General features: G+C 36.5%; 2 protein-coding genes across 2 annotated transcripts; both read left to right on the plus strand.

Moving 5' to 3' along the window:
* Nucleotides 1–224: 224 nt before the first annotated feature.
* On the plus strand, nucleotides 225–1,443 carry LOC115449100 (frataxin homolog, mitochondrial). The gene is made up of 2 exons (XM_030176815.2): nucleotides 225–588; nucleotides 1,059–1,443. The coding sequence occupies exons 1-2, from the start codon at nucleotides 304–306 to the stop codon at nucleotides 1,305–1,307; spliced, it is 534 nt and encodes a 177-aa protein (XP_030032675.1). The 5' UTR covers nucleotides 225–303; the 3' UTR covers nucleotides 1,308–1,443.
* Nucleotides 1,342–13,799, plus strand: LOC115449099. The gene is made up of 17 exons (XM_030176814.2): nucleotides 1,342–1,443; nucleotides 1,684–1,817; nucleotides 1,908–2,029; nucleotides 2,732–2,889; nucleotides 3,435–3,618; nucleotides 4,149–4,255; nucleotides 4,663–4,884; nucleotides 5,413–5,619; nucleotides 5,925–6,105; nucleotides 6,499–6,641; nucleotides 6,840–6,959; nucleotides 8,627–8,831; nucleotides 9,434–9,526; nucleotides 10,882–11,069; nucleotides 11,539–11,634; nucleotides 12,513–12,656; nucleotides 13,448–13,799. Exons 1-17 carry the CDS (start codon nucleotides 1,369–1,371, stop codon nucleotides 13,640–13,642), a joined length of 2,574 nt encoding a protein of 857 aa, XP_030032674.1. The 5' UTR covers nucleotides 1,342–1,368; the 3' UTR covers nucleotides 13,643–13,799.
* The last annotated feature ends 2,341 nt before the right edge of the window (nucleotides 13,800–16,140 follow it).

Consider the following 16,140-nt stretch of genomic DNA (forward strand, 5'->3'; position numbering starts at 1 on the left):
GTTTATTTCATGTTAAAGACTAATAGATGGCGCTGCATTTTAAATATTACATTTAAATTTTATTTAATCAGCAAAGAACATAAAATAGTATAATGATTTATTACAAAATTTAGCTTTTTACCATCTTGGAAGAATTAGGTTAACATTTATGGATAAATTATTACAATTATTGTATCGTTCATAAATTCTCAACCATGACGTTTTAAAATGTCATTAATTGTCAATGATTGTCAGTTCATCAGCTGTCTTTTGTAAACCAATGTCAACAAAAAAGTAACCTGGAAACCGTTTAGTTTTAACAAAATGCTAAGGAATATCTTGCGTACCAGCCGGTGGCTGGCGCGGCGACAGATCAATAGTTTTACTCCAATAGCTCTGCGCCAATTTGCCTTCAGTGAAATTTCAAAACCAACTACCAGTGTTTTGCCTATTGCTAGAAGTTTTTCCTCCACTCCCCAGTCTTCTGAACACGTTGATCCGGCGGTTTTCGAAGAAATCTGCAGTGAGACGTTAGAATCTCTTTGTGATTATTTTGAAGAATTGGTCGAAGCGGCGCCCAATTTAAAAGGGGCTGACGTAACATACAGTGTAAGTTAAAAGCTTATTTTATCGTAATCAGAATAGTTCTAAATAATATTGAGATATTTTATTATATTATCTAGTTCCGAATTTTGATGGCAAGGCATACACAAATTAGTATACATAACTTTAAAATGATTACTTTTATTAGCATCACTGCAAAAATAGTTTCTAGATATTGGTAAATTGAGTGTAAATAATAAAATATTTATCAATTAGATAATAACAGTTTAACAGCCTTAGTCTATTTAGTATCCTATCCATGTTAAAAAGCAAAAATTGACATAAGACTGAATATGTACTTAAAAAAGTTCAGCTTCCGTGTGTTTAGTAGTACCGAGTAGTAAATACTGGCATGTTAATAAGGAATTGAAACTATGTTTAAAAAATAAAAAATAATAAAATAGACATGTGTACAAAATGCTTTTGAGACCTTTGGGCATATCAATGAACTAAATATTACATAATTACAATTCCAGGATGGTGTGTTAACAGTAGCCCTGAATTCACACGGAACATACGTAATCAATCGACAAACCCCTAACAAACAGATCTGGCTTAGTTCCCCTGTATCCGGACCAAAACGGTACGACTTAGTACTTAAAGACGGAGGCTATTGGGTCTACAAACACGACGGAGTGGCCCTGCACAAACTATTGCAAGAGGAAATTGAAAAAATCGTAACAATCAAAGTAGATTTTGCCAAGTGCTCACATAGCTTAGTGTAATTTTGTTATTTATTTTTTAAGTAAATAGTTTACATCCTTTTTTGTTTTTTATTTTTTAAATATGGAAGTTATTGAAGATGGCAATATTATGGATCGCATTCCGATTCTGCTGCAAAGAGATTTGGAATACTATCAGGTGAGTTTATTAAACTAAATATCAAGAAAACATAATTACATAATGATTTATTATGTTTACGCGAATGTTAGACATTGAAATTAAACTAATTTTCGGATTCTATCGCAGTGCTGGTATTTTATTTTCTCCCGACGTTTCGAAGACTTTGCAGCCTTCATGGTCACGGGGGGGACATAACTACACAATACATAATTACACAATTATTATAGATTATTAAGATTGTTAAAATAATATTTCCAGAAAAACCAAACAGTGCTATCGGAGACAGTGTGCCGTGGTGTGGTTGGTGGTAGACTTGATTTCCCCAGAAATGCTTCATTTGCAGCTGTCAAAATAGTTCTGTGGCTTGAAGAGGAATTTTCCATAGCTTTTAAGTAATTTAACATTGATAAAACAAATATATTCTGTATTTTTATTTCATTGATTGTGTATAGCTAGATGGTTCATGAACAAATTATTTTTAGACAAGGCTCAGGAATGTTTGTGGGTACTGAAGAAGATGAGAAGACTGAAGGGGGAGTGGCAAAGACCTCAGATCCTGATAAATTTGTGCAACTGGCTATCAAATCTAGTGACTCCTTATTAGGTGGGTTTAGAAAATTATAGTACCTACCATCATAACTTTGTTTGAAAAAATAACATTCATAATAATAATAATAATATCAGCCCTGTATTATATACTTGCCCACTGCTGAGCACGGGCCTCCTCTACTACTGAGAGGGATTAGGCCTTAGTCCACCACGCTGGCCTAGTGCGGATTGGTAGACTTCACACATCTTCGAAATTCCTATAGAGAATTTCTCAGATGTGCAGGTTTCCTCACGATGTTTTCCTTTACCGTTAAAGCGTACGATAAATTCATAAAGAATACACACATGATTTTTTAGAAAAGTCAGAGGTGTGTGCCCTTGGGATTTGAACCTGCGGACATTCGTGTCGGCAGACCGTTCCATACCCAACTAGACTATCGTCGCTTATTAACATTCATTATTTCTATTTAAATTAGAAATATCATGAAATTTTGACATCTGTTTATAAATTTTTTAGTCATTAGTAGTGCATAATAAAAATAAATGGCATGTCTTAAATTATTCGTTTTAAATTACCAAGAATATTCTGTTATTTTCTAGGAATTAAAATTTTCTCTGTTCTTGAAATCTATGGGTACCTAATAGTAAATACAGTGCAAATTAACTATGAGGACTATCACAAATGCTATTGCAAATCCCAATGGTCAATAAAATTACCCTGGCCTTCCAAATAACAACAAAACCTTTACCCCTACAGAACACCTCCACATGTTAGTGCAAGAGGCACTGGATCATGCTGACCTGCCGGTACTGACGGCTGCGTTAGGTGCCGCTGCGTTATTGAAAAACAGCCTTTATTGCTACGTGCAGCATGTTGAAGACATGGGCAACCACGAGCGGCACTCTTTGTTGCAGGTAGAGTTGTACAGCAGGTACACTAGGTGTTTCGCGCGGCTTCGCTTGCATGAAAAGTTTTCCCGCTACAAAAGTCTTGACATTGCGACGACGGCAGCGCCATCTATATAAAAATCAGATTTAAGAATTCCATTTATTCCCATGTGAGCATAAGATGTTTTAATACAGGACAAGGGCTACCCGTGTGCTAAATTACATTCAAATCCATTAAGTTGTTTCTGCATTTACTTCTAACAAACCACCAAACATTTTTAAAAATGTTCGCTTTTATAATATAAATAAGAAGTAAGATAAGTGTTATCAACATTACTGGTTATTTAATAACTATATTTTTTATTATCTATTAACAATTTTTAATTACAATTATAATAATATTATGTAAATCATGGGGAGTATGTGAAACTGTGGCTTATAACATACTTGATTAAGGATGGAATGTTTGCAATTTAGATCATAACTTCTTAGACACCTGTAGCTAATATATAATAATATAGGTTTAACCCATGTCATCAGGTTAAGTCTTAATACATATAAATATTTTCCAGGCATGTTACAAACGCTACGTGACAATGGCGGAGGCTGTAGGTGAGCGAGTATTGGACTTGCACAACCGCGTGCTGTCTCTATACATACTGCAAGACTCGGGCGGACGGCCGATCGACGGGCAGACGCGCTGCGCACACGCCGCCGGCACGCCCTCTATACAAGGATGGTGGCTGTATATGAACGGTACGTTTTCTCTGGATTACATACCAGCTTTTGTTCGCGATCCAGACTGTATGAAAATGTGTTTCTAAAAAATGTTTTATATAGCGTTCAAGGCTTAAAATAGCTTGTTTTGCGAACCCACTTTTAATTTACTTCACAGCAGTATAAAATAAATTGAATTGGAGCGTCTGAACGAAAACTTTTTAATGTTACCATATATAGCTAATAAAAAAATTTAGGCTACAATTTTTTCTTCTAGCGTGATTGTAATTAGAGGGAAGATCGGTGTCATCACTCCAAAATACAACTGAATTTAACAGCTTTCCTATTGGGTTTAATCAATAAGACTATCTTATAGGCATGTCGTATAGCCATAAAGCAAGTTTTGCTTCTAGTGTGATTGTGATTAGAGGGAACAATGGTGGTATCACCACAACTCCAAAATACAAGGGAAATTAACAGCTTCCTATTTGGGTTCAATCAATAAGACTATTCTATTGCTATAGCTGCTCTCGTCTTAACTATACTTGCATTTCTTTATTTCATTGCAGGCAGCAGGAAAGACTTGTGGGACACAGTGCCACCAAGAATGGCTCAAAGAATATTCGCTGGTATGCTTAACGAAACACTCACAATCTTGACTGTAAGATATTGCCAGGTAGGCGTTCCGTTTTAACGTATGTTAGTAATTTGTTCTCAATTCAGAAAAGTAATAAAACAATTGCTTTATAAATAATTTTAGATCTTGTTTTATGATACTATGTGACTATTTTATATACCACACTGAATAAAATAATATAAAATTATCATAATAAAAAAGTTAATGATTTCTTATGTTTACATGAATGTAAGACATTAAAATTAAACTATTTTTCAGACTTTATCGATTTTTTTATATTTTACATTTCTCCCGACGTTTCGAAGACTGCATCCTTCGTTGTTAAGTGGGCTTGAGGTGTTGGTCAACATAAAAAAAAAACCGCGATTAAATTCGAAAAATAGTTTAATTTAAAAAAAGTTTATTTGAATTGTTTCTTCATGCCTCGCCAACCGTACCTCTTCCAGACAATAACAACAGAAACAACTACACCTCTCCTTCTGAATGATATAGTAAACGTGCTACAGTGTGTGGCTCAACTGCTACCTTCCATCTGCACCAATGGGTCAGACTTGGCTGGTCTTGATGTCTCACACCAAACTAGGGATGTGAGGGATGTTCACTCTAAATGCAATGAGTTGTTCAAATGTCTTGTGTATAGGGGTGCTGAACTGCATTTTGTACATCAGGTAATATGTTTTAATGATTATATTATATGTGACTGCTGAAATGTATTTGGTGAAAAATTTATTTCTATTTTAATATTCATAATTAATTAAAATATGACTAGGGCTCTAAATTGCAACTAGGAATATTTGTTTTGTGGGTGTTAATTATAATTCACATCTATCATGATCGATTTAAAGAAAAAAACACAAATATATGACTAGTAACATTACCTGTTATATGAATATTTTATTTCGCAAATTTTACTTTTAACATACAAACAATAATATTAATTGTTTTTGTTTTCCTTTTTCATTTTATTCAAATTCATGTATTAGTATTGCAATTTAGATGGTATATGGTTTGTCCTTTTAAACTTTGTTTTTGATGTCGACGATACAGGCAAGCCTACTGTAGTGTGGACATCGTTGTTAATTCTTATAAGAAGTGTAATTTTTGGAAAATAATTTTATTTCTTATTCTTATTATTTGTTACTTATATCCCAGCTACCCCCTTTTGGAAAATACCTTTCTAATAATACGCTTTCTAGGCATTTACCGAAGCTGACCAAGATGCTAATACTAAAAAAGAAAGTCCATACCCTTGGTACACCTTTGTCAGTCCTAAACTCTTTGACAATCCATTTGATGATGCATCAGTACGGAGTTCTCAAGATCTGCCAACTAAAACAGCTTTGGGATTAGAGTTGATTGTGCTATTGGCTCAACCGCAACCGTCATGGGCTTTGGTTGTTAAGGTAATATGCTGCTTATATTACGAACTTACAGTTCACATTGCCTCGGTGGCGTTACTGTATTTAGCTACGACTGTCATGCTCGATCTCCAGGTCGAAAAAATGTACCCGAATCTTGAAACAGAAGCTTGAAAAACTTGGTATCACCTCGGGGCCAGAATGTGTCCGATATGGCGTTTGTCCCATCTCCTATCACATTATCGTATAGAATAAACATGGTAAAAAGTGAGTGTACTAGTTGGGCTTCTGCCTACCTCTAGGATAAAAAGCGAGTGTATATAAGTGTGTCAAGCTTAAAGTTATTCCAGGTTCTAATGATGCGAGACTGCCATCTCATCAGGATGCTGTTAATCCGTGCTCTCCGGTACATGAGTGTAGACAACCACCGCTGGGCTGCAGATGGGCTGTGGTACAGCATGGATACCAACAAATGTGGCGGGTTTCTGTGTACAGTTGATGGTTTCTGTAAGTTTAAGGGGGACTCTGATGGTGAGTTTTTGAATGTTAACCTATAGTTTTTTTTCTTAGTTTTGTTGGAACGGTAGTTGGAGCGTATGCAGCTAGATGTCGTAAAACATTGAAATTCATTAAAGATTGAAAGTTATATGAAAGTTGTTCTAGGATATGCCGCTAGATGGCGTAGAATTTTTTTGACATAGTTATAGCGTTTTTAAATAATATAAAAAAATAATATAAATTTACAATATGTAAAAACCTTTTAATCGCTTCACTCTTTCTATGCACCAATTTCAATATCTTCTGTAATGGATTTTTTTCTTTTAAATAAGACAAAGGATATATCCTTTAATAATTTGGCGTATCTATTAGTTTTTGCAATAACACGATATCGCTTCCTCATAATATATCTACATATACTTTTAGGTGGTCAAGAGTTAGCGAGGGCAGCTGGAGCCCTCACTTACGTTCTAGCTAGTATCGGAAGTAAGGCTGAGTTCAAGTCCACTCTCTGCTATGCCCTTGAAATATCTGGGAGAGATTGGGCCGCTTGCTTGGATAAACGTCAGGTAAAATGTTTCTGCTCATTTATTTTCTCTTTACAGTCTAAATCTTTGATCTGATCCCGAAAATAAACCAATAAAAAAGTAATTTGTAGGCATCTAAGTCTTTGTCCTGATTTGTAAATTTTTGCGATGGATTAAAAAATCGATTGGGATCGTTTATTGAAAATGGCGATTAATCTTAAACTCAAATTATTATCTCAGGTGTGGTGTGACCGTCGACCTCCGTGGTTGGCGGGGCTGTTGGCCATGGTTGGATCTGCATTGCAATTTATACCGCCAATATTGGTCAATGCTTTACAAAGTGGAGCTTCTATGTATCAGGTACACTATATTTTAAAAAATCTTTGTAAATGATAAAATTACAATTTGTTAATAGACTCCTATTATTATGGTAGTAAAGTCTAGTTTTGAATATTATATGCGAACAGTATTTTTTGATTGAAACTTACTGGTGTTGCGTTAGGCATTATCTTCTTCTATATCTATATCTATACTTATAATAAATCTGTAGAGAGGTCAATTCTGTACATGAAATATATTTCCAAAATAATAACTATCAGGGGGTGATTAGGGATCGATACTGATGCCAAAAATGCAATTAGTAAAATTTTTGTCTGTCTGTCTGTCTGTATAACCGTTATAGAAACAAAAACTACTCGACGGATTTTAACGAAACTTGGTACAATTATTTATCATACTCCTGTGCTGGTTATAGTATACTTTTCATCACGCTACAATTAATAGGAGCAGAGCAGTGAAGGGAAATGTTGGGAAAACGGGAGAAGTTACTCCATTTTTTAAGCTTCCGTCGCGTGTGCAACCTTAATGGTTAAAGCTACACAGAAATCATGTATGACGGAAATGTTCTCCTTAAAATCATGTAAAAAATATCCCACGACAGCATATGTCTATCTTTTATGGTTGACTCACAATAAGACGTGTAACTCCCGATAGCCTAGCAGTTCGAAGCTTTCTCATTATATTTGTCTACTCTTACGTTTATAACACTCTCAGTCATCCCTAATTAAAAAAGTTAACATTATTAAATATTCCATAAAAAGAATCATAGAAATCGGTATAGAAACACCAAAGTTATACATGAAATACGCTAATAATAAGCCATCATGCGTGAATACTGAATCATGCTATAAGGATTATTTCTGTATATATATAAGGTCGCGAACGCACAGGCAGGCGGCTTGCTTGGCACCTAGAGGCTAGCGAGTCACCTAGCGAGTAGCTTCGTAAAACGAACATTCTCGAACGTTCGCGACCGGCACCATTTTTGAAGTCCGAAATCCACGCGGGCGAAGCTGCGAGCGGAAGCTAGTTCATAATAAAATATCAACCTGAAGTTTTTTTATATGAGGATGACATTAGTTTAACAAAACGCACCATTCAACTGGAAATTATTTGCGTATTTTTTTTTTGTACGTGCTCGCGAAAGTAACCCCACTGCACCTGATGGTAAGTGGAATGGAATCCAATAGAATGTCGACTGACGAGAGATGATTACCCCTCACCAGTCAACACAATTATGCCGGCCTGTTGGAACTGGATATAACAGGCTGACCCCACGCGACACACTCACGTGGGCCACTATGGCGGGTTTTAACACCTTGTGTACAGTAGCTATCCGGGCGGATATAAAATATATCCTACCACCAGCAATCATAATACATTGTTGGGACACACACTTGCGCAGCTATTTAAGTGCATGTGCGTAGTTGTCCGAGAACGCTGTGTCACACCATACCTCCCATATAAAAGCAATGTGCGCCTTTGTTTAGTTAGTACGTCTTACGATTTGTTACTATTCCCATCTAAGTTCGCCACTGTGTATTAAACGTACTCTGGAGTTTTGGAAATACATAATATATTCAGTGCCATCTTTGGAGTTTCATTATAGCTAGAGTTGAGACTCCCATACATTACCAACAACACACAGTAAACTCTACATACATCAGTAATAATAATATTTTTCCCAGACAATGTCTCTCTGTCTCACATGCATGCTCCGTACCATGGACTGCATACCGCGCGCCTTCATCAACGCTTGCACTATAATAGAAAGCTCTCTGCCTACCCACGTGAATCCGGTGGGAGGCTCTGTATTGATACAGATGCTGGTCATCATCACCTATGAAGAGATACAGAAGTTTGCGAAGCTGGAAGCCGCTAAGGAGGCTTTAGGTATGTCATATTCAAATTATAGATATTTTATCGTAGGTTTATATTGGATTAAATAATAATAAAAAAAAAAACTATAAATTTAGTTTCCTTTTACAATCACAATAAAAAAACAGGTAGCCGGCATGCGCACAAAATTATTTTGTTAAAGGTTTTAAGTTCTTTGGTTCTTTTGTGGTATTTGCAATATTCAAAGAATTTATTATCACAACTTTCCTACTTACTACTTATTACCACATAAAAAGTAGATAGAATTCAAGAGACGATTTTTTTATTGCTTTGACTTACGAGACGAGCTTGTCGTTCGCCTGATGGTAAGCGATACGATCGCCCATAAACAGTAGAAACACCATCCAACACATTGAATTACAAAGTATTGTTTGGTATTCCACTGCGCTCGCCATACGAAGACATGAGATTTTAAGTCTTATTATGTCTAGTTACACTGGCTACAATGTCCATCAAACCGGAACACAACAGTAACTACACACTGACGCTTAGCGGCAGGAATACACAATGCGATGATACCTACCCAGTCGGACTCCACATATGAGAGACCTACCACTAGTGAAAGAGTTACCGTTAAAACCGTTTTCCATTCACAGCTGCATCATCTATTAATGGTGAACCGCATGGCACTACACCGAAATCAAAGTCGAAGACCAAACACGTGCGGATTGTCGGTTTTGGACAAACTAGTAAGTTTAAACGGGATATTTCAATCAGTCCCGGATCTTGTATTCTTTGGAGGCGGGGCAAAATCTGGATAATGCCGCCCCGACCACGTTAAAGCACGTAAAGCCGTTGGTCCTGCGCCTGATCTCTCTCCGGTCATGTCGGATTGCCGTCTCACCGAACTATGAGAGTGAAGGAACAGAGAGTGCACCTGTGTACTGCGCACACACTTGTGCACTATAATATCTCCTGCGTACCTGGCTGATCTCCGTTGAGATTGGCCGCCGTGGCCGAAATTCGGCTAGGAGGGATTCATTCATATTTTTACCTTTGTCATTATCATCGCCGCCATTTGGCGCCGACAGGAAATAATTTATATGTCCAATGTACTGAACGTCTTAGTAGTCAAAGTTGCGTTGATGAGTTGTGTATGCGTCTGCCAAATGTGAATTTGCCGTCCTATGAATTCGCAGCCCGGGGCACGGGCCCTGGCTTACAAGATCCGGGGCTGATTTCAATCTAAAATCTCAAGAATTGTGCCGTTAAGCATACTTATAGTAGTGGTATGCTGTATTAAAGGGATGGCGACCTAATGGCACACGTGCCAGTGATATGGTACGTAACAAATATTTTGGACGTGAATAATATGCCAAATAAATATATAGTTGGGTCATAAAAAATGTCGCTAGGGGCATTGGGATTAAATCGGTCCTGGATGGCAGGCTGCAACAATTTTTTTCGTTATAAATCATGGCACGTTAACCATTAAGGGTTCGCCGTCCTTGCTGTATTATATATACTTACAGTAATTGGTAGAAAATATTACACATCGAGATATGGAAAAAGAATTTGTGTAACGAACCTATGTGTAAGAAATAGAGATAACAGTTGACGAAGCTCAAGTTAACCGATTAAACTTCTACATAAAGGCAATGTGTGGTCTCTTTTTTAATCTCGTAGGGGATATTTAATTAATTTTTGCTTTAATTTTCAAATATGATTAAAAATCTAATACAGAAAGAATGATTAAAGTCCGGTAAAAATCAACAAGTTACAACCCTTTGAAATTCCGTAGAATGGATAAGTGTCAGTAAATAGAAAACACTGCAATACAAGAACATGACGTCATTGAATTACAATGTACCCGAAAGAAAGAGATAGAGCGATATCCCTTGTATGTAAACACTCCTCTAGTGCATTGCAATATTTGAAATGTGTATTACTGACTCATTTCTTATCTAATTTTAATGCTGATTTGACAGGAAAGTTTCTTTTTCGTATTATTTGCTGTCACATATACAATACAATGAATCAAATATAGCCAACTATCCTATTGCATATCAGGTAAAATATATGTAAGAATCTAAAATATCCCTAGCTAGCAGCTCTAGCATGGAGGGTAGCAGCGCATGCGCAGTGTGTGCGGGCGAGGCCCTCACGGCGCTGGACGAGGACCACAAGCACACGCGTCTGCTGCAGCTCCTCGCCACCACCGCCACCACCAGCCGCCCCACGCAGGACCTGGGGCTGGCCGACTACCCTGAGTTCGCTGAGCTGTTTCAAGAGGTAGTTTTTTTTTATTTATATTTATTTCGGGGTTTTATCCATAAGGACATGTCAACCCCATCGGAACTTGTGTTAATACAAGCACAATAAATTAAAATATATTAACCACATGCATTGTGTGATAGTTACATAGGTAAATTCTATAGCTAATCATCATCAGTTGCTAGGAGACAGAATTTTTTGCCACTCCTGTATGAGGCTTTGCTAAAATAGTCTGTGCTATTCCAACATCGAATTTATTTATTTTAAATTCTCTAATTAATATATGTCTTTAGTGTTCCTTTTTAAAGAGGTACTTGGGAATGGAAATAAAATGACAACAGATTCTTGAGTCAAAAATAATTAGAGGGAAGAATAATTGTGATTAGGAATATTCGAGAATGATGTTTATAAAATTTCAAGAAAATTCATAACACCTAGAAAATTCAATTTTAGTATTTCTCATATCTTCTAATTGAAATTGTTGTAGGGTGACGTTCCGGGAGCTAACGCAGAGAGAGCGAGTGACGCCGCGGCGCTGACTAGTCAAATCCTCATGACGGCACCGGGAAGGGATAGTCTGCGTGTAAGTATGAAAATATATTGCGGTTTGATATTCCAATAACAATGGCTATATAGACTACCATGTCGCCATAAAATAGCTACATTGGGTACGATTTTATTCGAATCTTACTGGATATACACGGACTGACCCAGGAATGTGCCACACTTATGTGGGCTACTAAGGGCTTACGGTTTTTACACATTGTGCATGGTGGTCGACATCCAGGCAGATATAAAAGATATCCTACCATCAATAGACCAAATGAGTGCGTGGACGAACAAATGCATCGATGTTTATTTTAGGCCCTTATCTACGTGTACTTGGCGTTGTCACCATGTATTGTGCTGTTATTATAATTACAATAAGTTTGTGATTTCGCGTTTATTATTTGAATAGATAATTCACAATTATCGCGAAATCATAATCGCTTGCTTTGACGGTGAAGGAAAACATCGTGAGGAAACCTGCATACCTGAGTTTTCTATAGGGATTTCGAAGGTGTGTGAAGTCTACCAATCTGTACTACGCCAGCGTGGTGGACTAAGGCCTAATCCCTCTCAGTAGTAGAGGAGGCCCGTGCTCAGCAGTGGGCAAGTATATTATAATACAGGGCTGATATTATTATTATTATTCGAATAGAAAGTAATCAAATAGGATTGCAAAGAGATGAAAATATATGTGTGTCAGATTTCAGCATATCAAATAAATATTCGTTGTTGCTAATCTATTAATTACTATGGACAGCCTTCCCGTGACTAAACTCATAATTCACTCCATCTTGTTTTTTTCTCCTCACTCATCTCGTGTCCTGCTCCTTCGCAAGTTCCATTCCTTCCTCCAAAGCTAAGTGGGAGATTAAATTAACTACTAAAAAGGTATTTTTAACCTGTGTATTGCAGGTTATATACACTCATCTACAACTCCATTCAGAATGGATTTACAAAGAGCTGGGGATACAAGAGAGCTGTGACGTCGACATACCGTTGAACAGAGCACCATTATTATACATCATGTTCCATATCGGACGACAGCCTTTTGATCAGGTACTTTCTATCCCCAAAGGGGTGAACAGAGTAAGTGGTACACCCAATTTTCGCTGTGTAGTCGTCTCATGTTATAGAGGGCGAGGTAATCGCCACATCGGGGATAGATTCCAGACTCCGGGTTGAGTAGAAAAACCCAACATTACTTTGCTCAACTTGGGCGTCGAACCCGAGACCTCAGTACGTCTCGTAATACAACTGGGTACCGGGACAATTGATCAAGTAATGGCCGACAAATTAATTAAACTTTAATAGATGATTTAATCAATTCTAAAATATGTGAAACGGCGATTGTCTAGTTGTGAGCGGAACGTACTGCCGAGAGGGATATCTGCAGGTCCTAAACCCAAGGGCACACACCCCTGACTTTTCTAAATATTATGTATGTATTATTTGTGAAGTATGGGTTGCTTTAACGGTGAAGGGAAACTCCATGAGGAAATCTGCATACCTGAGATCAGAATATTGAGGGTATGTGAAGTCTATCTATCCGCACTAGGCCAGCGTGGTGTACTATCCTTATCCCTCTCAGTTGTGAAGGAGGCTTCTGCCCAGCAGTGAGACAGTATAAATTACGAGGTTAATATTATTATAATTGATGTCACTAGGAGTAGGGCTGATCATAGAATGTAAAAGGTGATCATCAAACTGATATATTTTACAAAGGTATAACCATTATTCAAATCATATTCAGCATCACATTTACTTTTTAAAGGTAGGTAGAGATGTAAAAACAATTGCGTGCTATTTTAGTCTGATTCTTGCTAATTTACATAATGATTGTATTCTAGTATCTTCGGGGCGAATGGCCGATGCCGTGGAGTAAGTTAGTGTCAGCGGCCAAGTCCTGGAGCGGCGCAGAGGGTGCGCGTGCGCATGTCAACAAACGGGTCGACGTACGCCAAGCCAAAGCACTGAATAAATATAACAAACACTTGTCCGAACTGTGTGCTGTCTTCAAGGCTAAGAATGATGCAATTTTGTAGATGTTATTGTAATTTAATAAATTTATTTAAATAAAATCGATTTTTTACTTTATTATCTATTTACTTCAGCTTTGATGATATAATGTAGTTGTATAATATAATGTTTTCTCATGTCTAATCGAATATTATGCATTGAATAAAAACAATTTTTCCATTTCTAGCCCGTTTTTTTTTTATTATAACTTTCTTCGTATTTTAAAATTATAGAATCAATTTGATGATTTTGATTTTTTTGCTTTTCGTAAATTGTGCATAATTATAAAATAAGATATATCGTAACTTTGACTTTTCGGATGATCAATACCTCAGCCCCTCCCATGAAGGCGTGCAGTCTTCAAAACGTTATGAGTAAAAAAAAATTCACGCTGAATTGATTACCTCCTTTTTTTGAAGTCGGTTAAAATTGTAATAAAACAACGGCGATAACGTCCTAAAAATAGATATACTGTGGTATATATTAAGTTCCTGAGCTGATATTCGAATAATATAACATCAATTCATCTCCCTTCATGTCAGCATGAGGTGAAAGTACGGGGAACGACATATCCGTAATATCATCCTTATGGCCGGCGCATATAAGGAGGAGCACAGCACAGATAATTTTTACGGTTAAACTATTATCGACATTATCTTCACTGAAATAATATTCAAAATCAATAAACACAGAAATATAATGCAATTTATTTTTGAGTTAATGGATTTTTCATATTATTCCAACAAAGATACCGTCTACAATAGTTTGACAATAAAAAAATATCTGCTCTGTGCTCCGCCGTATACACCGGTCATAGACCGCATATTTAATTATGACTAAACATTAACAAAACAATACCAAATAAAAACAAAGTCCTATTGGTTAAACCACTCCTTTACTTCCTGTAGCACTATCTACCGATAACAATTTCAAGATCTCAAGGGTCGAAGTTCTTGGACACATCTGTACAATAAGGTGATCACAGACAGTCATTGGATGCAGACCACCTACTTAACTAACAATGTAATTTTAATTTCAATTCTTAAGTGAATGTAACCGTAATATTTTTTATGGATTACGTAATCTGAAAGAAAAGATATTATAAGTATATTTACCACATCTATCGGAACTAGAAAAGCTTCTATTACCATAATCAGAATTTTGATAATTTCCAGAACTCTTCCTGTTTTTGGATGTGTCAATACCGCACAATGTTTCGGATATAAAATTGTACACGACACGTGAGTGAAAGGTTTGCTGTATAACAAAATTAACGTCATTAGTGTTCATCCCATCGACGGATTTACCGGCAATAGCATCACGTCCAATATTTGTCAAACCCTATTTATATTTATTCAATTTGACATGGGTAGATAATATATAGTACTTATTATTAATGGCTTAGACCAGCCGTATTTTTTATTGCTTTGAATGACGAGACGAACTTGTCGTTCGCCTGATGGTAAGCGACACGTCCGCCCATAAGCAGTAGAAACATCATCCAACACTTTGAATTACAAAGTATTGTTTGGTATTCCACTACGCTCGCCATCCTGAGACGTGAGATGTTAAATCTTATATCCAGTAGTTATACTGGCTACAATGTTCTGCAAACGGGAATACAACAGTGACAACACTCTGCTGCTAGGCAGCAGAAAAATATTTCGGTCCAGTAGGATCATTTTGCATAACCGTATAAAAAACACGTTTCCAATAACAAAACAAGAATAATATTCAAAACATCAACAAACTTCCTGGCTACCGGTAACAATATTCTTGTTAGAAAACTCGAAACTTCGAGTTGGTGTCATAAGTTTTATGATGGAATTTATTGGAACTTCCAATGGCCATTGACATCGCGATGGGAGTTTAAACTCAGATTTCATAAGTTTGTTAGTTCCGGAACCTTTTATATCGGGCTTTGTTTTACGATGCCATTCGATATTTTACGACATAAAGGTTATTTTTTGACGGTAACTTGCAGTGGGAATTGTATTTTATGATTCGGGAGTTGAGGTTTCTTTTGAATCTTGATCTTTGTTTTTGGTGTCGATTTTAGTGTCTTTTTAATATTTATTTAAGGAGCTTGGTTGTTATTTCACGATTATGTCGTTCCGTACGTCCGCATTTACAGGTGCCTACTCACTTTTGATGATGTCAAAATATTTTTTTAATGAAGCCCTAGCCCCTTCCGATACAGGAACCGACAAAAAACTATTTATACTCCCCACCACAAGCTCCGACAAAAGATGATGTACGTCATATCTAACTCCACAATTTTATGTCTTTGGTTCATGATTGTGAATACAATTTTCTTCGCCAAATGTTTTCAATGGTCAAAGTTGATGAAGGATTTAAATTGCGAAAACGATTTGGTCTTTGGTTTAGTGTATAATTAAATTATAATTAAAGCTATTTCATCAATCCGCGAGATACATACATAATGATCGAGAGTGTTGTTATATCATGATAGACAATTAGTTTAAACGGACGATTTTACTATTATTATACTTTAAGAAATTAA

The sequence above is a fragment of the Manduca sexta genome, chromosome 20 (assembly GCF_014839805.1).
Source record: "Manduca sexta isolate Smith_Timp_Sample1 chromosome 20, JHU_Msex_v1.0, whole genome shotgun sequence".
Lineage (NCBI taxonomy): Eukaryota > Metazoa > Arthropoda > Insecta > Lepidoptera > Sphingidae > Manduca > Manduca sexta.